The sequence below is a fragment of the Furipterus horrens genome, unplaced genomic scaffold (assembly GCF_987537825.1).
Source record: "Furipterus horrens unplaced genomic scaffold, mFurHor1.1.pri manual_scaffold_3, whole genome shotgun sequence".
Classification (NCBI taxonomy): Eukaryota; Metazoa; Chordata; class Mammalia; order Chiroptera; family Furipteridae; genus Furipterus; species Furipterus horrens.
This window is the reverse complement of record NW_028327173.1, coordinates 7,193,366-7,217,871: the sequence shown is the minus strand read 5'-3', so window position 1 is coordinate 7,217,871 and position 24,506 is coordinate 7,193,366. Positions and strand designations below refer to the sequence as shown.

Sequence of the window (24,506 nt, the reverse complement as noted above, 5' to 3'; positions counted from 1 at the left end):
GCCACTAGACCCCACTCCTAGCCCTGCTCTGAACTTGCTCAGATGGGGAGAGGAAGAGCATCCAAATGTCATTCCTCACAACCCCCAGAGAAGGGGCTTTTCACATATGGCCAGGGCTATATGGAACAGAAACCCCCAAAGGTCACAGCCCGCCTCCCTCCCCCGAAGTCACACGCTGCAAAGTTCAGACAGGCTCTGAGTGGGGCAGATAAATCTTGAGTCCTGTCCCTTGGGCTGGGACCCCAGTGAGGGGGGTGGGAGTACTAAAGGGGTTCATATGAAAAACAAGATTCCAGCCAGCCCACCCCTTCTCACTCCCAGCCCCTCAGGCCCCAGCCCTGCCATGGGCACACGCAGAGACCCTGGCAGACCCACTAGCTAGGTCCTTCGGACACAGGGTCTGCATCTGTCTGCATGTGCGAGTGTGTGTCCATGAGGCTCGCACACCTGTACGTACAGGTATGAGGGTATGTGTAGTGCACACACACGTCTACTGGGGGGGGCGTGTGTGAACATCTGCAAGAGGTACAGTTAATGTGTGTGCTGGGGGTGGTGAAGAGGCACTCCTAGGTTTGTGTCCCAGGCCACTCTCATTAGCTGTGTGACCTTGGGAAAGTTACTTAACATCTCTGAACCCAAGTTTCCTGGGCCATAAAACTGGAGCAATGATCTTACCGCCTGTGTCGCAGCGTGGCTGTGAGAACAAACAGTGCTCAGAACTGCGCCTAGCATACGTTCCGCAGCTTGTAAATACTCCCCCTTGTTAGTAAACATGAGCTCATGCATGAATGTGTCTGTCGGAGTGACTGTGGGTGGGCTCACACGTGGATATGCTGACCTCTCCTAAAAGAAGGGAAGTCACTGTCCCACCATGCCTTACTTCTGCAGCAGGAGAGACAGGGTGGGGCTGTCACTGCACTCGTTGCCCCAGGAGCCTGGGGACCCTCATAGCAGGGACCACTGCCAGCCAGCTGAGGAACAGAGTGGGACACAGGCTAAGCACAGGGGTAGGAGAGGGGGTGGGAGCCTGGGGACAGTGACCAGCCTCTGAGGCCAGCCCTGCTGGGGGCTGAAGGTGCCTGGAGCAGCCCTGAATGACTGACTGTCTGGCCTGCCCAAACCTGCAGGTTCAGACTGAGTTTCAAACCTGGGCTCTGGTGCTTACCTAGTGCTCTGACCTTATACGGGTATCAGAACTTCCCTGAATGTCAGTTTCCTCCTCTGTAAAATGGGGTGATTGTCCTGTGTACCTCACAGGGCAGTACAGGGCCTGGCACAGGGCTCAGTCAGTTGAGCCCTGGCCGGTGTGGCTCAGTTGGTTGGAGTGTGGTCCCATAAACCGAAAGGTCGCCGGCGCGATTCCCAGTCAGGGCACATGCCTATGTTGTTGGTTCAATCCCTGGATGGGGCACGTACAAGAGGCAGCCGATCCATGTTTCTCTCCCTCTCTCCCTTCCCTTCTCTCTAAAATCAATGAGCACGTCCTCGGGCGAGAATAAAGGAAATAGTAGCTGAGTTGCTCACGCCCAGTGAACACAAAACTCAGTGAAGGAAAAGGGGAAGCGGAGGCCGCGGGGCCACACCTGGGACATCTTTACCACACTGAGCACTGCGAAACACTCGATTGAGAAAGACAGAGGACATGGCAGCTGGGCTGCACCAGGGAGGGGCCTGGAGGGTGTGCTTGCTCTCCGTGCCACCCCGCCCACAGCAGCTGTCCACTGAGCGGAAGCCAGAAAAAGGAAGGAGTGGCATTTGCACCCTGGGAATGAGAAACAGTCTGAAGTCCCAAACCAGCGGGCACATCTGCTGAAATACTGTAGAATAGGTCCAGATACGTGGTGCTGGGTGGCCTTGGGCAAGTCACTTTCCCTCGCTGCCCCTCTTTGCTTGTCAGCAAAATCAGGACGTGAAATCAGTCCCTGGTCCCTACCAAGTCCAAAGCCCTGTGTAAACCTCAGGCACTGAGCCAGGGCTGAGCTGTTCCCTCACACAGTGGTCCTCTGCTGGCAATGTCTGGAGACATTTTGGGTTGGCACTCCTTGGAGGCAAACCTATTGGCATCTAGTGGGGAGAGGACAGTGATGTTGCTGAACAGCCGTAATGCACGGGACAGCCCCCAGTGATGGGATAATCAGGCTCCAAATATCAACGGTGCCGAGGCTAAGGGAACCTGCCCCAGCAGAACAGGAGGATATGGAGGGAGCTCCTGTTTCCTGACCTGTAAGGGTGGGTAAAAGCCCTGCCCTGCCTACCAGATATGTACTGGCCGTATGTGCAGCAGCCATCATGCGCTGGCTCACCCCACACCCATTTCCAAGCCCTCTCCCTTGTTGTCCTCCGCCACAGGATGGGAAAGCAAAGTGCCCCCTTTCCTGGGCTCCCTTGCTGCTAGGGGTGGTCACATGACATTATTCAGGCCAATGAGACAAAAGGAGAAGTCTACCCAGGGCTTTTGGGAGAGCGTCTGACTTCCTGATAGAAGGCACCATGGCTGCCCTGGCCTTTCCCCCTCTTCTTCCCACCTCAAACCTGAGGTCACGGGAAGTAGTGACCACCTTCTCCTGACCTGAAGCCACAAGCAGGGAAACAAAAGCCAACACACTTAAGATGGCAGGGCCCGGGGTCCTGCTGGACTCTCCGAAGGATGCAACTGAATTACTCCAGCAGCCATCAATGCCTCCACCTCTCAGAATGTGAGAAAGGTAAAGCCCTTTTGTTTTAAGTAACCCTTAAGTTTTCAGTTACTTGTAGCCAAATGCCTTCCTGATGGAGAACTGATAAAATAAAAATACTACGTCAGTGTTGTGTTTCTAGCAAAAGTCCTTCACAGCCCCTACTTAAGAGAGCCAAGGTGAGCCGCTTTGGTTGAAGTGGGGAGACTCAGGACCCAGCTTCCTAGGCTCCAACACAACCTGAGGTGACCCCCAGGGCCTTCTGTGGAACACCGGGGGCACCTTGGCCCTCAGTTTGAAAACCACGGCTCTTCGAGGAAGTACTTGGTAAGCACCACAGAGATGCAGCTGAGTGAACAGCACAGCCACTACACAGGACTGTCCCCATTTAACAGGGAGGAAACATGGTCACAAGCCATTTCACGTCTGCCTAAGGTCACACAACAGGTCCACAACCACATGCTTGCCACGGGCACCACGAGCCCCCCTGTCCCTGGCATTCCACGCCAGTCTCCTTTATTAGCCCATGGAGGGCTGCCTAGCCCCCAAGGACAGATAGCCCCCCGCTGGCCTCTCCTCAGCCTCCCAGGGCTCTGCGCACTGCCTGACACTGGACACCAAGAAGGAGAGCAGGGGACGGGGGAGACGGGGAGGCAGAGGGGGAGGCCACTCACCACCTTGGCTTCTCCTTGCAGGCAGAAGGGCTTCTCTGCAAAGAGGGGAGAGGGGACAAGTCAGGGACAGAAATTCCTCAGGCCACAGCTGATCTAACTGGCAGCGTAACATGGGACCCAAGCAGTACCAGCGGGAGTAGACCCAGTCAGGGGGAAAACAATTATCTACCAGACAAGGCACAAAAAGACCCCACACCCAGCTCTCCAGCTGGTTCAACACTGTTCCACTCCCCTTCACCACCCCCTTCCATTTCCCAAACCACGCCCCTTTTGCTCATGCCACGCCCCCTGCTTAGCATGCCCTTCCTTTCCTGCAAACACCCCCCCACACACACACAAATCTTACCCAGCTCAATGCTACCTGCTCCAGGAGGCCTGACTCCCCCAGGATTCCCAGGCAAGAACCCTAGACTCCTGCCCCTTGGACAGCCCCATGGAGTCTTGCCTTTCAGTAGATAGTTAGTGGCAGGGCCCTCCGCCCCAAGCTCTAAGCTCCTGCAGAGTCTACGGGGTCCAGCTCTGTGTGACTCCTAGGAGGGACCCCTGAAAAGCTTCCTGAACAGATGGATAAAAGGGAAAAGAATGGACTCTCACTTTTCTTCTGGGTCATGATGACACAGTTCACAAGCATGATCAACAGCAGTCCCACGGCTGTCACGCCCACAATCAGTCCTGGAAGGAGAAGAGAAGCTCAAAGCAGCTGTAAAAAGCAAACTCAAATGGACCAGGCGCCCGGCTGTCACAGGCGAGGGGCAAGCCCAGCCCAGAGGTCTCCAATGCAGGCACAAAACAAGCAAACCAAACTGTGCCAAGCAAAGCATGTCTGTGGGCCACGTTCAGCACGAGGGCCACCCATGTGAGACTTCTGGCCTGATGTAGTCCTAACCCGAGACAGGAAGCCCATGAGGTGACGGGCCCAGCCCACTGTCTTCACGGCCTAATGGATTCATAAGAACCAACAACCATCTCCACTTTGAGATAAAATGCTGAGGCCATCCCCCCCCCCCCCCCGCCCCAGGGCCTCTCAGTAACTGTACCAGGTCTTGGGAGAAGACAAGTCGCACCGCCACGGACATCCCAGGACAAAGAACAACCAGCCCACAGCGGGCTCTCAGCACGTCTCTGGGACAGGAGGGAGGAAGGATGAAGGGGGGCCCTCTTGTGACTTACCAATGGGAAGAGAGAGGTTCCCTGCACTGAGCCCTTCAGTCGGGGGACTTGGAACCATCGGGAGCAGGATGGAGGTGCTTGGAACGGTGCTGGGCTCTGGAGTCGGCTCCATGCGTTGCGATTTCGTGGATCCGGGCCGGGGCAGGAGGCCTGAGTTTGGCATCTTGGTGAGGGGCTCAGACGCGCAGACTGCATCCCTGCTTGCATTGCCAGGGATGGCCGTCACCTTACAGCTGGAGGAGGAGGGGACTCGATCAGAGGGCAACAGAGGACAGAATGGTTCAGGGTGGCTGGGCTCACCGTGGGGGGCGGGTCAGTGGGCAAGGGTCCCCGCAGCCAGGATGGGGGTCTGAGTACCTGCCCTGCCCTCTTTTAAGACGGCCCCCTCCTGTCCTCACCCCGACCCCTCTCCCCATGCTCCCCACCCAGTCTTGACTTCCGGGGGCAATGCTACTGCTCACAGTACTGTCTGTCCTGGGACCCACCCACTGTTAGGTTAACCCATCCTGGCCCTAAACAGAGCTCGGGCAATGCCTCAACCCAAGGGAGTGAGTGGCGGGCTTCGGGCGCCACGACACAGCCACTTTGTGCTGGCGCCACAGACCCCTCCATCACCCAGGAACAGCCCCGCCCCACTCCCCCAGAGCTGAAGGACTCAGCTACTCACATCCGGTGAGGCCTGCAAGTATCTGTGGATGACTTCGTGTCAGAGAAGGTCCCCGGGCCACAGGCAGCACACACCACATTTGATGTTGCCGTTCCTTCAAAAAAAATGGAACCTGTCACCAACTGAGATGCTCTGTGGAACAGGTGGGCCCTGCTGCCGGAGACCTAGGAGAGGTTGGAGGGACCCACGGACCTCTGTCTACACCTCTGGCTTTGAAAACACAGACATGCACACACGTGTACACACGCACACACGTGCACACACATGCACACATGCACGGCTGGGGCATTTGTTCTTTAACGTACTCTAGTGCCTTCCTGGTCTCCAGGGTCACATGGATTCATCTTCCTGGGGCATCACCTGGTTTCCCAGTAGCTTAGGGCTTAATCTGATGCACCTCTGCATCCCCCAGGGAAAGAATGAACGGGGACAAGTGGACAACTGAGTAGCAGGCACCTGGCTGCCACTGACGACATTCCCAGGCTGAGCTGAGGAGCCGATGCCTGCGGAGGAGAGACCCAAGGGGGTCCCCAAGGCCCGCTGCCCTGGCCCCGTACCTCGTGTGACCACGCCGAAGCCAGGGGAGCACCTGCGCACTTCCGCACACAAGCGGCACCCGTGCTCACTCTTCAGCATGCAGTACCAGCCCGGCCTGCAGGCGCACATGCGGTTCTGCTCCCGGGTGCAGGCCTGCGTCTCCACCTGGTCTGGAGGAGCAAGGAGGCAGCCCGGGGTCATTCCTGCCTCACCGGCCCTGCCCACCGCCACCCCACTCTGCCCTCGCGGCCAGCCCACCACCCACAGCCAGCTCTGAGTCCCAGCAGGCCAGTGGGCCCCCGCCCCTGTCCCCCAGCATGGGGCGAAAAGAACACCAGCCACGGAGTCCCGATGCCTGCAGTCTTGCTCATGAGCAGAACACAATTTCCTCAACTGTAAAATGGGCACAGCGCCCCCTCCCCACTGCTCTTGGCCTGTCTGCCCCCTGGGGCATTGAAGAGGACTCTGTGAGACAGGATAAGAATGCCCAGTTGTAAAGAACTGTCCCAGTGCAGCCTCCTGCCAGTGGGACGTGGAAACAAAGGCTGGGGCCACCCAGCCAGCTTTCAGCAAGGGCCTGGAATGCATGGTGCCCAGGACAGGATGCTGGAGACCACCCCTCTCTCTGGGCCTACTCACCAGAGCTGCAGCGAGAGCCACAGCTGAAGCACTCAGGGACCCAGTTCCAGATCTGAGTGTAGGTGCTGTCCTCGCAAGGGGTGCACACCGTATCTGAGGTAGCCGTGCAGAAGAATCGTGCATGGTAGCCTGAGAAAGCAAGGGCCAGAGGTCTCAGTCGGGTGGGGTTTCTGCCCAGACCCTGGGCTCACCCACTGTCCCCCAGAACCCCAAAATTCTGTAGCCTAGCTGCAAAGGCTGTTTGATGGGGTTCCAACTCCTCCATTGACCCACCTCACATCTAGCAAGTACGAGCTGTCACTCCATCTCTGGGCCCCCACTGCTCATAAAGCATCTTCCCTTCTGCTCTTTCTAGATGCCTACAATCCTGCTACTGGACCTGCCTGTTATTAGTCAATCACACTTTAGTGCGAACTGGCTTGCCAGTTCCTTTCTTCTTTATAGTTGGCTAAAATTCTCCACCTGGGAGTACAAACTAGAGGGTAAAAAGGGAGTAGGAATATAGTATAGTTTCCTATCAAGACCTGGAGAGAAGGCATACCAGGAGATAGAAGAATACCAAGGTAAACCTTTAAGGAGCTTCTCTTCTGAGCCATGAGCCCTATGCTGCCATAATCACTGCTGTGCTAATCCAGTCACTTCTTACCAAGACCCTGCCAGTTAACAGAAGAAGGAAAAGTCACTTCCCCTGGAGTCTCTTAAAAATGGCTGTGGGAGGTGACAGGTACACATGGGCCTGCCCACATCTCAGGCGAATGGCTCAAACCCCTCCAATGGCTTCCTGGAGCCTGCAGAACAAAATCTAAACTCCTTACCACAGCCTCTGCTTACTGACTCTAAGCCACACACTGGCCTTGCTGTTCCTCAAGTTCACCAAATAGGCTCTCACCTCAGGGCCTTTGCACTTGCTGTGGCTCCTGATTGGCATGCTGTTCCCTGTACACTTGCATGACTCACTCCCTCACCTTCTGCATGTCTCTGCCCAAGTGTCAGCTCCTCAGACAGGCCTTCCCTGACTACTCTGTTACAAACAGTACGTCCTACTCCATCTTCCTCCATCTGCCTTAGCCAGCCTTGTTTTCTTCAAAGCACTTAATCTCTGATAGGATCACATATCTGTTTCCTCTGTTTATTTGTCTGTGTCTCTGTTAAAATGCATGAGGGTGAAGATTTTGTTTGCCCTGCTCTTTATTGTATTCCCAGCACTTAGAACAGTGCTTGACACATAGCAGATGCTTAATTAATATTATAGGAATGATGTCTAAATAAATGAATCAATGGACAGCACCAGAAGTTGGGCCACCCAGCTCTCCCAAAGCAGGTTAGGCCTCAGGTCCACCGTATACGAAACAGGTAAGCATTCACTGACTCAGTCAAATATGGACTGAGCACACAGTATGTGGCAGCCACGGTGCCAGGTGCTCAGGATTCAGTGCAGAGCAAGCCCAATCTCTGTCCTGGAGGAACACACAGTGGGCTGACAAAAGAGGAGCCAGGACAGCACAGGACGAAAAGAGCTGCTGCCATGGGGGACACCAGAGACCACTGGGAGCTCAAAGGAGAAACCAGATCTGGCCAGGCAATATAGGCAGGCTTCCTGGAGGAGGGGGACATCTAAGCTGAGGTCTAACAGATAAGTAAGAGTTTACCAGGGAAAGGGAGTTGGGAAGAGGAAACAGCATGTGCAAAGGCAAGAGGGAGCATAGGGCCTATTCATGGAAGTAGGAGTTCAGTAAGAATGAAGAGCCATGACCCTGTCTCCCCAACCCTCATTCACACACTCCCTCCAAGGCACCAGCCCCAGGGATGGAGCCAGTCTGAGGGTCAGGGGCCCAGAGCCTGTCCCTCACCAGGAGGACACATGCTGCAGCACATTTGGGTCCTCTTGTCATAGTATTCCCTCGGCTGGCACGAGCTTCCAGGCTCCGGGACATAGGGAGTGAGCATAACCTGGAAGGGAGAAGGACAATCATCAGCTTGGCCCCAGCTGACACCCAGATCCCCATCCTGTGCCTGCAAGTGTTTGCTTCTCCCTCTGCCGGGGCTCCAATGACAGATGTACGAAGGACATGGGGCTTCTCCCTTTGGGTGGGGGGTGCGGTGGATGCAGAAGGGAGAGTCCCTGCCTCCTTCCACCACCTGCTCCGTTCCTCAGTGCAGCACACTCCTGTCTGCAGGTAACAGCACTGAGCCTGCTGGCCGGAGCGCGAGGCTGGCTCCAAACACCACCCAGGGCAGACGCAGGGCCCTGATGTAGTGGCCTCGGTCACAAGGACTCACAGTGCTCAGCACAATGTGACCCTCTGCCTAGGAAGCCTCCCCTTCCTGCACCTGGGAATCGCCCTTCATCCTTCCAACCAACTACCACCTCCTCTGGGAAACCCTCCCGGACTCCAGGGGCTGATCCAGGCTCCTCCCGCTCTGGGCCCTCTCTGGGTGCTGGACAGCCCTCCTTCTAACAATCACCACGCCGTGCTTAAGTGGGGTGCCTACTTGCGCTCCCGTCTTGCATGGGTGTGTGTGCTTTCAACATGCAGCCCATGGCAGGGCTGGTGCCCAGCAGGTGCGGGTTTGTTGGTGACCGTGACAGCAATGGCTACCGTTGGGTGAGCACTGACAGGGCGCCAGGTGTTGTTCTCAGAGCTCCAGGTGCTCCGGTCGGTGGGCGCTGCCACAGCTGCTCAGGCCCCTACACCGCAGGGCACCCACGCCCCCAGCTGCCACGAGCGTTGCCCGAGAATGAGCCCCGGCCTCCAGGTGAGACAGATGCTGTGGTAGAGTTCATGCTGCAAACCGCCCCCAGCCCCTCCCCCCATCTGGCACCCTGAAGTCGGGACTGCGGCGGCTGGGTCCTTGGCCGGCCCTGGCACTGGGAGCAAGCAAACTGGGAGACCCGGCTGCCTCTCCCGCTCGGCCTGGCAGGCAGTCCCAGAGCCTTCCCTGCGTCGCGACAACCCCCAGGGCTGGTGTTCCTGGCTGCCCCGCAATCTGTGGCTCCCCCCCGCCCCCGCCACGTTCCTGCCCAAGCTGCTTTCTGCACCTAGAACAGCCTCTCGCTTCATCTGACAAAATCCCACTCGTCCCTTCTGACAGCCGCCTCCCCCTGCGCACACCCCGCCCTGCATAACCACGAAAACCCCGAATCCTAACCTTCCTCCCTCGGGGCTCCTGGTACACAGGGCTGTGCCCCCCACTGAATGGGCGCCCTCTGCGGCTGGGGGTGGTACTGCTCAGGCCCAGAGCCTGGCAGGCTGCAGGTGCTCAGGGGTCACTCGTCCAAGCAGCGGGCTTCTTTACAACGCCCTCTCCCAGAGGGGTCCCACGCTGCACCAGGGCCGGGAAGCCCAACCATGGACGCACCCACCATACGGGCTGCCGCCTGGAGCCCTTCCCCACCCAGCCCAGCCCAGGCTCAGACCCCAGGAAGTAAGCTCCAGAGAGGCTTGGAGAGAGGCAGGTGGCTGGCAAGGGAAGTGGGGACCATTCTGCATAATACGGAGTCTAGAGAGATAACTTCCATCCCCATCTGGACTGTGAGCTCACATGCCCAGGGCTGCACACACATGCACACACGTGCACACACATGCACACACACCCCATGCTATCCTCTCCCCTCCCCATCTGGTCCTGGTGTGGGCACCCAGCCGCCTGAATGAAAGGGAAAGCCAGGCCCCTTCTCAGGGCTCCTCACAGTTGGGGGCGGGCTCACTGCCACTGTCCAAAGCACCTGGGGGTGGGGTGGGGGGTTGCCTGTTACTAATGCCCACTCCCACCCAACAGACAGGGTAAAAGAAGCTCAAAGGTGGGCCCAGGAAGCTGTCCTGTTAAAAACAGAAAAGAAAGAAAGAACCCCTCCCCCGGTGATTCTGATGCTCCACTTTTGAACACAGCAGGTTATCTGGCACCGCTGGAGGGGGCCAGGTGACCTGGGCCAGGGGGTGGGGGGTGGGGCACCTGAAGGGGACCTGGTGAACAAAACCCACACCCCAACCGCAATCAACCAGAGAAATCACACCCCGTCACCTCCCTTCACACACGTCATTGTCCCCCAGAAGGCGCCTTCCCTGCAGGCTGGTGCTGTGAGCGTCTCTCCTAGGGCAGGGGGCATGCCCAAGGGCAGGGACGGGCCGTGCAGGGTGGTGACCCTGGTCTCAGGAGCCCTGCTTGCTCCCAGGCAGTGACTAGGAGAGCCCCTCTGGCATGCAGCCCCGGGGAGCCAGCCTGGCTGGAGGAGGATTTCCTGTCAGGGCCACGGGGCCTGATGGGAAAGGACCCTGCCTTGGCCAAGCAGAGGCTCTGTCCCTCCACCCCCAGGCAAAGGGCTCCTGGGCACAGGCCAGCGCTGGACCCCTCCAGCCCCCCCCGCCCCCCCACCCCCGCCTCTGCCCAGTGGCCTCCCCGCAGCCTCCCCTTGGGGTCCTTTCCTGTCTGGATCTTGCTCTGAAGACCCTTCCCCACACTTCCTCCCGCTGAGCTGTGTGATGGGAGTCAGGCCTCCCTTGAGCAATTTCTAGGCCTGTTTATTCTCTTGGACAGAAACAAAAAAAAAAAAACCGCAGCCCTGTCATGGGTAAACAATGAGGAACAGAAAGCCCCTCGCATGGCAGGACAAAAGGTCACCCCCTCCGCCTGCAGGGTGCCCCAGAGCACAGCGAGCCACAGCCCGGGGAGCCAGGCCTCGGGTCACCACAGGGCCACACAGGCCTGGGGTCCCTGGAGGTCCCCAGCACATGGAGAGCAGCTTCTGGGAAACATGGGGCTATGGAAGCTTCCAGGTCCTTGGACTGGTGTTGGGGAGGCTGCAATCCCTGCACCACCCACCCACAGGGGAGCGCTGACTGACATTTTGGAATGAGGAACTAAACTGGACGGTCGTTGATTCACTCAGCAGGTTTAGCAGACCCAAGCTTTCAAAACATCGGAGGCTGAACTGAGGCGAGGCAGCTCAGGGCTGGCAGGAGCCCTAGACCTCTCAGAAAGAGCCGGGGGCAAAGCTGGAAACATTCATTCATTCACTCATTCATTCATTCATTCATCAAACACACCTGCTATCCTAGGGGCTGGGCAGACCGCAGGGAACACGTCCAGGTCCCTGTCCTGAGAAGCTGAACTCTAGTTGGTGGGGTGGGCGGGGGACTCAGGCACACATGGCAGGAAAATGCGAGGTGGCAGGAGGAGCCCAGGAGAAAAGAGAAGCAAGGAAGGGGTGGGAGGCACAGGGAGAAGGTCCGCGGGGGGCTCCGGGCACAGCCAGGAGGCGGGTACAGCTGGGCCGGAGCGGGAGAGGGTGAAGGCTAGCACGAGGGTGCTAGGAGACCAAGGCAGCAGCGCCTTCGCCCAGAGGCCGGCTCCCGGCCGTGCAGCATGCAGGTCCCTGTCTGAGGCCCCATCCCAGCACCGAACTCCAATGCTGTTATTGTTCCCAAGTCACAGATGAGGAAATTGAGCCTCAAAGAGGCCTCCTCTCCTCCAGCCCAGTTTCCTCCCTAGCATCAAGCTGACGCCTGAGTCTCCCCCAGGAGGCTGGATTTCAACCCCCAGGCACACCCCAAAGATCTGCCCTCCCCTCCTCTGGCACTCCCCTACTACAGGCAGTCACTGGAGTCTCTGTGCCTCAGTTTCCTCATCTGCAAAACAGCATTAGGGACCTGGTTGATGCTCTAAGCCCTTTCCAGCTCTGGCTTCTTAAAGATGGTTATCGAAAAGCTCAGCCGCGCCCGAGACCACAGAAGTGCTGGGTGGGAGGGTGGGCGCACCCACATGAGAGGCGGAAAAACTGAATGAGCTGGGAGGTGGGAGCTGGAGCAGGAGGCAAGGCTGAACATGGTTGTGGGTGGGGCTTCCGTGCCTCTCCCAGGGTGACAGCTGCCTGAGCAGGTGGCCGCTGGAAGGCAAGAAGCCAGAGCAGTCTGCCTTCCCAGGTTCGCAAACACCGGGCAACACAGGAGCAGCACTGGCCTTAGGTTAGGGGGTCTGGCGCATGTGCCGGTTCTGGGGGACAGAGGAATGTCACTTACTCGCTGAGCCTCAACACTGTTGCCTGTAAAATGGTGACATAACGCCATGCCCTGTCCCCTGCTGGGGTTGTGACAGCATAAAGGTAGGGGGTCTTAACTTGGATCCATCATCTTCTCCCAGACCCCCGGGAACCCACACGGGAGCTCAGAGGGTGCGCAAAGGCCCTGGGTTGTACACTTGTGTCAGATGGAATAGTAGAAGTGTGCTCCTTCTGCCTCGGTTTTAGCTGAGAATGGGCTAGGCGAGGACAAGACCCTGAGCAAGTGGCCCTGTTCTAGTGAGGTGCTGGATGGCCCATGTGACCCTTGCCAAGGAAGGGACACATGTAGAAAAGTTGACCTGGGACCCTTAGAGCGGCCCCAGGCAATTCCTCCAGAAGCCTTAAGTCAGGAGACTATGACAGATCAGCTGCCATGACAATGGAGTGGGGCCTCATTGGGACAGAGGGAGGGGACATTCCCACAGGCCAGATGTGGGCTTCCTAGGGTACTGGTCTCCGGTTGTCTCAAAGGGACTTCACTCAAAAGAAACACCCGGAGGAGAAATGGGACCCCAAAATAAAGTGTGGATGAGTAGCTAAAATCCAGGGGTCCATTAAGTGGCCAAAGGACACAGTGTCCATCCAGAATAAGGGACAGCAATGTGGCTGTGAGTCCCAGAAAGAAATAGTGTCAGAAGCAGAGCTACAGCCTGACAAGACCTACCTGGTGCGTCAGGCAAGACTCTTCCCGACGCTGTTGCTCCCTCCCTCCCCCAATGCCCCCTACCGTCACCCTGGAGGATCAGAAACCACAGCCAGCAGCTGGGGCTGGGGGAGGGGACTACTAGTTCAAGGTGGGCACTGCATGGGAGCCATTAGCCAGGGAGGGGCAGAGTGGGGCGGCCATGCAGGTCTCTGATCCCAGAGTCCACATCAGCTCTTCCTGGGCAATTGGGCAATCCTGTACCAGCTAGCTGACTTCCTGCTAGACCAAGACCCTGTGTGTGTGCTAAGGTGGGGCCCTCAGTCCCTTCCCCTATTTATAAATAGACAGTGGGACAGAGAGGAAGACAAAGAAGGACAAGCCTGGGGAATAAAGAAGTGGCCACCACCAAGACAATGTCATCTAGAAGCACTACCCTGTGGTGCCCTCCGCTTTTCCTGCCACCATTAACGCAGCATCTCTGGGGTCTTCGAGGCTTTTTAATTTTCTGGAGCCTTCCCTTCAATGCCAGTGCCCTTGGCAAGGTGTCACACTCCGGGCCTCCCTGGAGCACCCGGGGCAGGGATTTGGCTTACGGCCAGCTAAGAGCAGGATGGCGACAAGGTGGGAAAGAGGCCACAGGTAGAAGCTTCTGGCTTTGGGGAGTAGTATGTCTCTCAAATAAATGTGAGAGCCGGAAAGGACAGATGGAGACTGTTCAGGCCCAGGAGAAGCACCTACTGTGTGCAAGCACGGTGCTGGGCACTCACACGCATTCTCTTGTTTTATCCCTACACCAGCTCAACGAGTCTGCATTCCAGAGAGGCAGAAACGGTTCCCGAGGTTCGTCCCCAACACCATGTCAGAGGCCATGTGGTCAGCAAGCGGCAGACAGGAGCTAGTCACAGCTACACCTGCCTCCACGTCCTCGGACAATTTCATACCCTGTGATCATTTTACAGATGATTCCCCCGACAACACCCAGTGAGCGTGGCAGAGTGACTCACCCAGGCTAAAGGGTCTCCAGGGTCCCACGGGCAGACACCAAAGCTGTGGGAAGGGCAGAGGCGTCTGCCCTAGGACCCAGGACCCCCACACAGGTGGAAACTGTCTTCGAGCAATATGGAAACCGCTTCATTTGCATGGCAAGTCCCTGGGGCCCCTGGGTGCGGTGAGAAGCAGCAGAGCCAGTTGGGCCTCCATCTTAGGGGGTCTGTGGGAGCCCCGTGGGCTGTGGGGTACAGCCACATCAGGCCAGGCCGACACAGCAACAATGCCGGAGCCAGGCTGCAGAGGCTCGCCGGCCGTCATGGAGAGGAACAGCACCTGCATCAGGAAGGACCGACCACATCACAAGTGGTGGCTCAGGGGTGACACATCCCTGCTGCCTGTGATGTCCCTTTAGAAGTGAGCTGGGGGCAGACAGGAAGCCCGGCTGGTATCCGGTTCTTGGGGCCTGGCTTTGTGCTTAGTGCTGGAACACAAGAGGCCAGGACATGGTGCCTGCCCCCAAGGAACCCTCAGTCTCATTGCAGGGAACACCCAGGCCCTTTCCATCCCCGCCCCCAACCAGGCCTGCCAATATCCCCTTGTCAATCTCCCCACGGCCCCCACCACCACTGGCATCTCTTGACAGCTCAGCCTCCTCACTCTTGGTCCCCAGCCTTTCCAGATGGACCAGAAGCCACCCTCCTACATCCAGGTCTGGCCCCGATTAAAAGCTTCCGGTGGCCCCACTGTCCCCGGGCCCAGCTCACGGTCCTCAATTCACGCCCTGCCAGCATCTCCCACGCCTCCCACCCAGAGCAGCGTCCGGCTCCTTCCCTGCCCTCCAGGCCCTTACCCCAGCTCCTCCCTCTTCCCCAGGCCCTGGCAGGACTAACTCTTCAGCTTCTTCCCCAAGTCCTCTCCACCGTCCCCTCAAGGAAACCTCTGAGTCCCCAGAGCAGCTTAGAGGTCCCTCCTGGGAGCTCCAGCAACAATCTGGGTATAATGATCCAGCCCAGGCCACTTTCAGGTTATTTCCCATGTCTCCCCCTTCAGGGAGGCACTAGTGTGACCTCGAAGCCAGACACCCCGGTTTTAATGTCAGTTCTGTCATTCACCAGCCTCTGTTTTGTCATCTACAAAATGGGGACAAAAACAGAGCCCACCACAGAGGCCTGTTATGATTCACTAACTCAACTTATGTAAAGTGCCCGGCGCTGTGCTGGCTGACAGCAGGAGCTGAGCGTTACTCGCGGGGTCTTTATTACTCATCCCTCTCCGCCCGGCCCAGGGCACGGCCCGTGGCAGGTGCCCAAGCGATGTGGAATAGTTGAACAGAAGCAGGTTTCATTTCCATTAGCTGAACTGCGCTGGGGCTCCCATGAGAACTGGGCGGGAAACGGGCTTAGAGAGAGGGGGGGAGGTGTACCCAGCGGAGGGAGACCGAGTGACAGTTTCCAGAGGAGAGCCCTGCACGGCCACCAATACATCTGGGTGGGGGTGTGGGGGTTCAAGAACAGCTCTGGAGCCCGAGCGCCTCAGGGAGCACCTGTCTCTGGTGAGCTGAGAGTCTAAGTTCAGTGCTTCACCTCTGTGCCTCAACCGCCTCTCCCATACACTGGGGACGGTGATGGTGTCCCACCCCAGGTGGCGGCCAGGATGAGAGGCGCTGGGTGCGTGCAATGCACTAGCCCCTTGCCTGGCACCCAAGATGCAGCCCCTGGATGTCAGTCCTAGCCCTCTCCCCGTGTCTCCCAGCCCCGGTGGGGAGTGACAGAGAGGGACACTGGTATCCCCACCTTCCCACTGAGGAACACCAAAGCTCAGACAGGAGCTCGGACGTCCCGAGGCGCTCTGACGGCAGAGTCAGACAGGTGGCCAGGGAGCCCGCTCCTCTGCCGCGGGGGCACGTCACATCCCACACCACAGATGACCAGGCCAGCCCTGCCCAGTCTCACGCCCACCAGCAGTGGCCGGGTGACCAAGGCCAGGCTCACCCTCTGGTTGAACTCAGAGCCCCAGAACACATGAGGCTGACACTGATCAGCTGGGGCAGGGGGAGGCCAGAGGGGGATGGGGCGGAGAGGGACATCTCTTCTACCTCCTGAGGGCCTCTGTCCCCACCCTAGGTCTTCAGTCCAGTCCAAAGGCCTCCTCCCCCCTGCCGCCTTCCATCCTTCCTTCCTATTCTGCTGCTGCTCCCAGTCTACAGGTCTTGCCTAAACCATTGCAATAGTCTGTCCTCCCACTGAGGCCAGAGTGACCTTCCTAATATACTCTCTGGCCTGGCCACTCCCTTGCTCAGAAACTATCTGAGTTCCCCACTGCCTCAGCCCCCAAGAGGCGGCCGGTGTGGCAGCTGAAAGCCGGGACTCTGGAGTAAACATGCCCAGCTTCAAATCCAGACGCCCTCCTTACTGGCAGGCAGCATCGGAAAAGATTTTGGTTTGGTTTGGTTTGGTTTTTTAATAAATGAGGTTAATAAACCACATTCTTTTCATCTGTAGGGTGGAACTGTTAACAGCCCATACCTCTCAGAGCTGTTGGGAGGATTAAATGGGGTGACACACGTACCGTGTTTAGTTAAGCACGCCAAAGTCTCTTAAATATAACTGATACTACTACTTCCATAAACTGGCCCCAAACGGCTTATAGCCTCATGTGCCATCGCTGCCCCTAACGAGCCTTTGGCCCCAGCTAGGACGGTGAAGCAGCTGTCCCCTGCTACTCCTGCCGCTGTGCCTTCTCCTCCCACGCTGCCCATCTGCAGAGCTCGGCTTTTAGAAACACCCCTGTGTGATCCCTGTGGGAAGAGGGCCAGAAAGAGGCCAGTTTGGGTGGCAGTCAGAAAGGTGACCAGAAAAGAGGGGGGCAGTGACCAAGGGGCCAGGCCAGGAAGACAGTAGAGCCATGGGATAGGGAGAGGGGGTGGCTGGGAAGACTCGAGGGATCAGGGCATGAGGGGGCGGGGCTCAATTTGCTGTGGGGACAGGACAGCAAGGAGCAGGGCTGGGGGCTTGTGACTCCAGAGGACCAGGAGCCAGGAGCAGCAGGGGACAGGCTGACCAGGGATGAATCAGACTGGAGCGTCTGTGAGAGCAGACAGCAGCCAGGCTGTGGGTCAGTGGGAGGAAGGACAGGCAGGGGTGCCAGGAGGCTGGTGGGGCCCTTCCCTGGAGACTCACCGTCAAGTCCAGACCTGGGCCTTCCAGGCAGGGGCCATGGAGAGGCCAGAGCTGTACTCCACCCTCTTCCCAAAGCCTCCAACTCCCCTTACCGCCTCCCCCGGTGTACCACTTGGGGCCAAAGGACAATAAAGCGAGGTGGACGAGGTCCCTGCTGACCTACTTCCTGCTGAGGTTCAGAGAGAAGAAAAGTGGCCAAGCCTTCCTGCACTAAGGGCCAGGCCAAGAGGGGGCCTCAGACCCCTGACTCCCGGCCCTCTGGTGGCTCCCCTGCCGAGCCTTCGAGAAGGCCTCCCACAGACGGCCAGGAAGACGCGCTGCCCGCCAGCCCCCAAGTCCCTTCCCGTTCGCTCTCACCCTCAGGCCCACTCAATTCCCTGAACCCATGGCCACATCAGCCGTACCCGCTGCAGGCCACGCTCAGACTGAAACAGACGGTGGGCCACTGTCTGGATGGCAGAGCAAAACAAACAAAAGCCCCTGGGGATTTCTGCCCTGAACCTGGCTGGTCAGAGCGGCTGGGTCGGCCCAGGTCCGGGCTCCGAAGCCGGGACGGAGCAAGGGGGTTCGCGGGCCTCTTGTGGGCTCAGCGCCCCTGATAGGGATTCGCCCGTGGCCCTCCAAGTCTCTCCACACTGCCCACTTCCCCACCCACGCCCACTGTGTCTGCTGCCCCAGCCAGAGGGCAGCTGGCCTGCCCGGACCTGGGGAGCAAGCTCTGCATCCTCCTGCCTGACGCTGGGCGCTGGGTGTGGGCGAGCGGCCAAGGGGCCTTCTGGGTTTAGTAATGGGTCAGCAGTCTAGGGACCCCTGCGGTGGAGCCTGCTCCGTCCCCTTCTCCTCTGCTGAGACCACACGGGGGCTCGGTGAGGTAGGCGCGTGTGTTCAGTCCACAGGAAAGCAGGGCAGAGACGAGACCGAGAGTGGAGCCAGACCCTGGGGCCCCCTGGACAGCTGCCTCCAGCGCGGGGCTCCTCCCAGCACTGCTCCTGCTCAGGGCAGCGGGAGAGCGGTTCCTCCAGACCCCATCAGTAAACAGAAACTTCCTCCCCCTGGGCACGCACCTCAAACCACAGTGACGTCACCACCCGTGACCTCACAGCGTGCGGCGGTGGAAAATGACTGCGGGCCCCAGATGGGTGAGCCCTGAACTTGAGAGTCCTGGCTCGGGAGTAAATAGCTCGGCAGAGGGGGACAAGTGCCCACAGCCCTGGGCTCGGAGGAAGGCCTGCGGGACTCAGAACGGCAGCAGGCTGTGTGCCCATCACCAGTGACAAAGGGCTTCTTTGAGGAAGGAGCAGCCCCCCTACTCAAGGCCTCCTCGAACCTGTGCGCTCCAGACAGCAGGCCCTGCAGTCGGTGCCCACAGCCTCGGGTCCCAGAGGTCTGGCTGCTGAACTTGAAAAGGTGCTAACTAGTCCTAAGTGGCAGGGAGACGGAAACCCAGGATCCTGTTCTGCCTCAGGGTTCTGCATCCTGTCTTGGATGCCAGCCGACAGACAGCCAGGATTTCCTGATGCCACTGGGGGCATTCCAGCCGAAGCAAGTGGGATTGAGGTCAGCAGGGAGAGGGGCTGGGAAGCACAGATACTGAGGTGAGGCGCGCTGGGCTCTCCTTCCTGGGAAAACTTTTAGCTTCCCGCCCCCCAGTCTGTGGCCTTCATCAAGCACGTGCCACGCTGACGGCCCCCCAACATTCAAGGAGAGCGTTGGGATCGGGGCTGTTGGGAACTACAGATAGGGATGCATAAGGTCTCACAGCAAGCCAGTGACAGCGCTCCATGGGAACTCAGTCTCCTGACACCCAGGCCAGTGCTCCTTCCCCCAGAAGTCACTTGGAGGCTGGGAGGTGGGCAGCATGACCTCAGAAGGCTTCCACCGGGCTTCCCCACCTCAGGGTGCCACACAAACGCAACCTTCAGGATCACAGAGGTTAGACACAGAGGGGATCTCAGAGCGTCCGGAGCCAGCCGCACCCACCCTGCAGGTGGGAAAGCTGTGGCCTTTGGCAGCCCCTTCACACAGTCGCCCTCGCTCACCCTCAAACGGCAGACAGCACCTGTCACTCACTGAAAGGAGTGGAAAAGAGCGGGGTAGAGTTTCCTGGCCCCGCAGCCTTGGCCACACGCCCAGACCCTGAGGCCAGGCATTTGGGCAGGTGGCGTGACATGTCCAGCAAGGGGATACCTGGGCAGGAAGCACCGCCAGGCAGAAGGGAACATGTTCTCAGGGATGCTGGGCAGGAGGTCTGGACAACTGGAGGTCTGCCAGCCACACCTCATGGACCTGTGGCTCAGACCGAGAATCGGGTCCCACAGGGGTTCCTGACTCGGCCAGAGATCCACCCCAGGGCCAGAGTCAGGCTAGGCCTGCGGAGCCACAGGTGCTTCAAGGGCCACTGGGGGGCTGCACAGCCAACCAGTGAGGTGGGATCATTCCCATTTCACTGATGGGAACACAGAGGCTCCCAGGCATGGAAAGACATGCTAAGGTCACCCAGCCTTTGGCAGCCAAGCAAGAATTTGTGCTGAGGTCTGTCTGATTGAGGCCGGGCCCCCCCCCTAAGTCAGCAATACTACTTCCCCGTGGCCGGTGGGGTGTTCGAACCAGAGGCCACAGCATCTCCACTTTGTTCCTGTTTCCCCGGAAAAGATCTCCCTATCCTGAGCCCCAGCGTCCTCCCCCTCCCTGTCAACTTCTGGGCAAGCCACATGCCTCCTGGAGCCGTGAGTCACTGCCAGCCGGTGGCCCCATCACGAGCCTGGGAGAGGGTGTGAGGGGGTGTGCACTTTGGGGAGAGCACCCCTAGCCTCTGCACACTCAATACAGCAGAGAGACATGCCCAGAAAACCAGCCCAGAGAAAGGGAGCCCAGTCCTGTCACCCCTGGCTTTTCAAACTCTCCAGTCTCATCCATAAACCAGGGTCACTGTAAAGATCAGATGAGTATTTTGAGGCATTTATTTAATGTTTTTCTGTACCTACCATCTTCCAGATACTGCTCTAGGCCAGTGCTTCTCAACCGGGAGCAATCTGCCACCAGAGGATATTTAGCAGTATCTGGAGGCGTTTTTAATAGTCACCACTGAAGGGGGAAGTGCTCCTGGCATCTAGTGGGTAGAGGCCAGGAATACTGTTAATCATCTTATGACATGTAGGACAGCGCCCACAACTACTACCCAAGTGTCAAAAGTGCTGTGAATGACAAACCCTATGCGAGGCTACGACTCTATAGCAGTGTACAAGTTCCTGCCCTCACCGTGCGTGCATCCTACAGGGAAGACACAATAAAAGTGGAAAACACATAGAAGGTCATGCATGTTATTTTAGACAACAAAGCAGGTCAGGGAGCGAGCGTACCTGCTGGGAGCTTTTATAGGCAGGACGGTCAGAGAGGGCCTCTCTGAGAAGTCATTCCAGCTGAAGGAAGCGAGGGAATGAGACTAGGAGATACAGCAGAAGGAACATTCAAGGCAAAGGGGAAAGCAAGTGCAAAGGCCCTGAGGCAGGCATGGGTGGGGCAGAAAAGCAGCCAGTATGGCATAAAACTAAGAACTAAGCTGATGTGTAGAATTCAATGTAACATGCACAAAGACACACACACGCCACATTGGCATCAAACCCCTCTGCTCCCCTTCACCCCAACAACCGTCCTGGCTGCTTGTCCAGGAAGCATTGAATGATCAGGGACATAAACTGTCTCCCAGCCCTGGGACAGACAGCACTCCAGGAGCCACTGGGCCAAGCCCCAGGGATGACAGTGAAGGCCACCCTCAGACATCAGAATGCCAGGCAGGTTCTCAGCCTTATCTGCTTCAACAGCTTTCACACCCACTTGGTCCTGCGAGGAAGACAATGTGGAAAGTACTTTTCACGTCCACAGATGGGAAAACGGAGGCTCAGTACCTTGGCCCAGGTGACAGGGCAGTTAAGGGCAGAGCCCAGGTCTGTGACCATTGACAGTGTGGCTCCTAGAAGGCTAGAGCTGGGTCGTGGTCACATGGGGTCCCTAGAGCCCTCTGCTGGCCACCTGGCCACTGCCCTCTAAAGGGGTACCTGACCACTGGGCCACATTCTCAGTCAGCACACAGGTTGCCCTCGAGGCTGTCAGGGAAGGGGCAAAGGGACATCCCAAGACATCAGACATCCTGGATCACCCATCCCCACTCCAATGGCCAACCTGGGAACCCCCAACCTCCCCACTAACCTGAGCTGGGTATTGAGGAAGCAAACAGTAACCCCTCCATTCAAGACGTCCTGGGGTCAGTACCTGAGACCCAGCAGGGAGAGACCCCCACAGCCCCCCTCCAGCAACAACAACAAGCCACACTGCTGGGGCCCTGCCCATTCCCATCACAGGGCACTCACCTATCCTGCCAGGCTTCCCGGCATTTATTTGTCCAATGAATACAGGACTAAATGAATGAACGGTCCGTTCTATTCCAGCCAACAAATACAGCTTTTAAAGGCGGCAAAAGCCCTGATAACACAATGAGTCTGCCGTACCTGCAGCCAGCTCAGGTCGCCTTGGGCTCTTTCTGTAACTCAGTCCAGTTACAGGCAACATTACTCAGGGCAGGAACAGGGATGAGGATGGGGGTCGCGGTGGGCAGGGATAGGGCAAAGGGCTTTGGAATCAGCCAGACCTGCATTCACATCCCACCCTGCTCAGGTTGCCTTAGGCTCTTTCTGTAACTCAGTCCGGTTACAGGCAACATGACTCAGGGCAGGAACAGGGATGAGGATGGGGGTCGGGGTGGGCAGGGATACAGCAAAGGGCTTTGGCATCAGGCAGACCTACATTCACATCCCACCGGCCTCTAACCCCAAGCTCTGCAGTCCTAGGAAATGTCATAACCTCTCTGGGCTGTTCCCACATCTCTAAATGGGAACAGTACCATCCACCTTTTACAAGTTGCTAAAAGGAGGTTCCGGTGAGATTCTGTAGGAAATTCCTAGCACAGGGCCTGGTTCTTCGTAGATGTTCCAAACACTGGAGCTACTGTGCTGGTGATAATGAGGAGGCGGAGGGCCCCCCACTCCCTGCCCTCAAGGAACTTCCTGTTGAGGTGGGTAAGGCACAACTAGATCAAAAAGCAGAACGTCGCCTGTCCTCAGGAGGGATCAGCCTCTGAGAGTTCACAGGGAAAATGACCAACTCCAGCCAGAGGAATGGATGGAGAAAGACCTTCCTGCAGGGGATGGCATTTGCAAAAGGCCCTGAAAGATGGGGCAAGGGGTCTGCGGCATGAGGGTGCGGATGCAGAGAGGTGGCAGCAAGAACGTGGATACCTCCCTCCCTCTGGCCTGGGACACCTGGGGAAGTTTCTGCCTCGGCCGCTGGGAGCCATAAGAGGCTTCTCAGGGAGGGAGAGAGATGCTCCAACTCCAGGACAGTCGCCCCAGTGATGCCAGCAGGGAGGGTCAATGGGAGCGGGCGCAGGGGCCAAGACATCAGCTAGGAGGCTGTGACGATCATCTCAAGAGGAGGGAGCCCGGGATGACACAGGAGCTGCTCCTGGTCAAGAGCGGAGGGAAGTGAGAGACGCAAGGGAAAGCCCTCAAACGACTCCAGCGCCCAGTGTCCCCCAGGCCACAGAGGAGACTCATGCCTCCGTCCCCAGGGGCTCACATGCCACCGGAGCAGGATGACACCCCTCGAGGCACCACAGTCAAGCTGGGGACCACAGTCCTCAGCATCCACGCTCAGCTCTCGGAGCCAGGACCTTCCTGACCCGAAAGCCACCCAGGACCACTTCTGTGTCCAGGGCAACCTCCGGGGCAGCACCCCAGGATCCATCCTGCGCCCCTGTGCGTGAGTAAATTCTGGTCCAACAGCCTCCATCCTCTGCCCTCAAGAGTTGAACTCTTTGAACCAATGTTGAACATTCAATAAATATATATGTATATAAAGTAACTAAAAAGAAGAATTGGATTCCAAAGATGTCTTTAGCCTTAGCCAGTCAGTCACCACACAAGCCAGGGCAACCTTTCCCACCCTCCTTCCCAGTCAAGATGCCCAGATGGCTCAGCCCATACCACTCGCCCGTCAGGGCAGGATCGTGAGGACGGATGAAGGCCCACCTCCTCCTCAGCCTTGGGGGGAAAGGAAGAGATGACCCTTTGAAGGAAGAGTGCCCCTTGCCCTTCCATGAAATACAAGGAGATCTCTGAGCCTCAGTTTTCCTTCTCCGTGAAATGGGGTCCCTCTATCTTACCAGACCACGGAGACAGCCACAAAAGGCAGAGCGAGGACAAGCAGTTCCTCTACCTGGCCAGTACGGCGGGGGCAGCGAGAGTAACAACAGCTCTGGGTCTCTGCTCTCTCCACGTTCCCGGAGCCCCCTTAGACACCACCCAGAAGTCCTCCCTCACCTCCTCTGTCCCCGGAGGTCAGCGCAGGGGAACCTGCGGAGGCTTGTGTGCTCCCATTGCCCGGCAGCCCACGGAGGAGGCTCTGAAACGGCCATGGGACACACCAGGCGGCTCCTGGGAAGGGGTCTGGCCGTAAAAGACATTAGGCGTTTACTGTACAACTGGCAGCCTTGTGTTTCTAAGAAAGAGGAAAACCATAACCCAGAGGAGGGGGAAGTCATCTGAAGAGGGTGCCCGGCATCCGCACCGGGGGACGGGAAGGAAATCTGGGTCGTGGCAGTCGCGGGGTAACGAGGTTGGGATCTCCCGACGCCCTGGCCTGTACTGGGGGAGGGACCCGGCTGCACCCCCGGGGCCTCGGGCATAGGTGCCAAACCGAGGTCCCCAGCGGGTCTCCAGCGGCGCGCAGACCGTGTCTGACCCAGTAGGGTAGGTGCAGCATCTCAGTCGCCCCGAGCCCCGCACCTCTGTCTCGGCGCCCCGGAAGCGGCGGGGTGGGCGCCAGCCCGGATCGCGCGAGACACCCACCTGGGCAGGCACGGCGTGGCCCGCGGCCCAGAGCTGCAGTCCGACGGCCAGCACGGCCCACATGGCGACGGTGCGGCGGCCGAGCGCGGGCGGGATCCGGCCGGCTGTGGCCCTCGCTCTCCGGCGTCTCCCCTCCTCTCGGCTGCGATCCCGCGCCTGCTACTGAAAGCGAAAGGCTGTGCCGCAGGACACATGAAAGCCCGGGGCGGGGCTAGGCCGGGGGCGGGGCTAGAGCGGGGGCGGGGCTATAAGGCCCTCCTTCCTCCCACGCCCACCGCAGCCGGCTGCCCGCAGGCTCCGAGACCTGGACTCTCACCCCCTGGGGGTCGAGCTTGGCCCCCCTCTGTTAACCCGGAGCTTCATCGCTAC

The 24,506-nt window shown here is 58.3% G+C and overlaps 1 protein-coding gene across 1 annotated transcript in view; it reads right to left on the bottom strand.

Moving 5' to 3' along the window:
* Positions 1-24,288, bottom strand: part of TNFRSF1B (TNF receptor superfamily member 1B) — a 33,815-nt gene extending 9,527 nt beyond the window's left edge. Inside the window, exons 1-8 of the mRNA XM_090268614.1 lie at positions 24,138-24,288; positions 8,213-8,312; positions 6,363-6,491; positions 5,744-5,893; positions 5,187-5,280; positions 4,520-4,752; positions 3,944-4,021; positions 3,350-3,384 (exon numbers count right to left, since the gene is read on the bottom strand). Of these exons, the coding sequence (XP_090124740.1) occupies positions 3,350-3,384; positions 3,944-4,021; positions 4,520-4,752; positions 5,187-5,280; positions 5,744-5,893; positions 6,363-6,491; positions 8,213-8,312; positions 24,138-24,200 (882 nt within the window). The 5' untranslated portion in view covers positions 24,201-24,288. The remainder of the gene's footprint in view (positions 1-3,349; positions 3,385-3,943; positions 4,022-4,519; positions 4,753-5,186; positions 5,281-5,743; positions 5,894-6,362; positions 6,492-8,212; positions 8,313-24,137) is intronic.
* Positions 24,289-24,506: the final 218 nt, after the last annotated feature.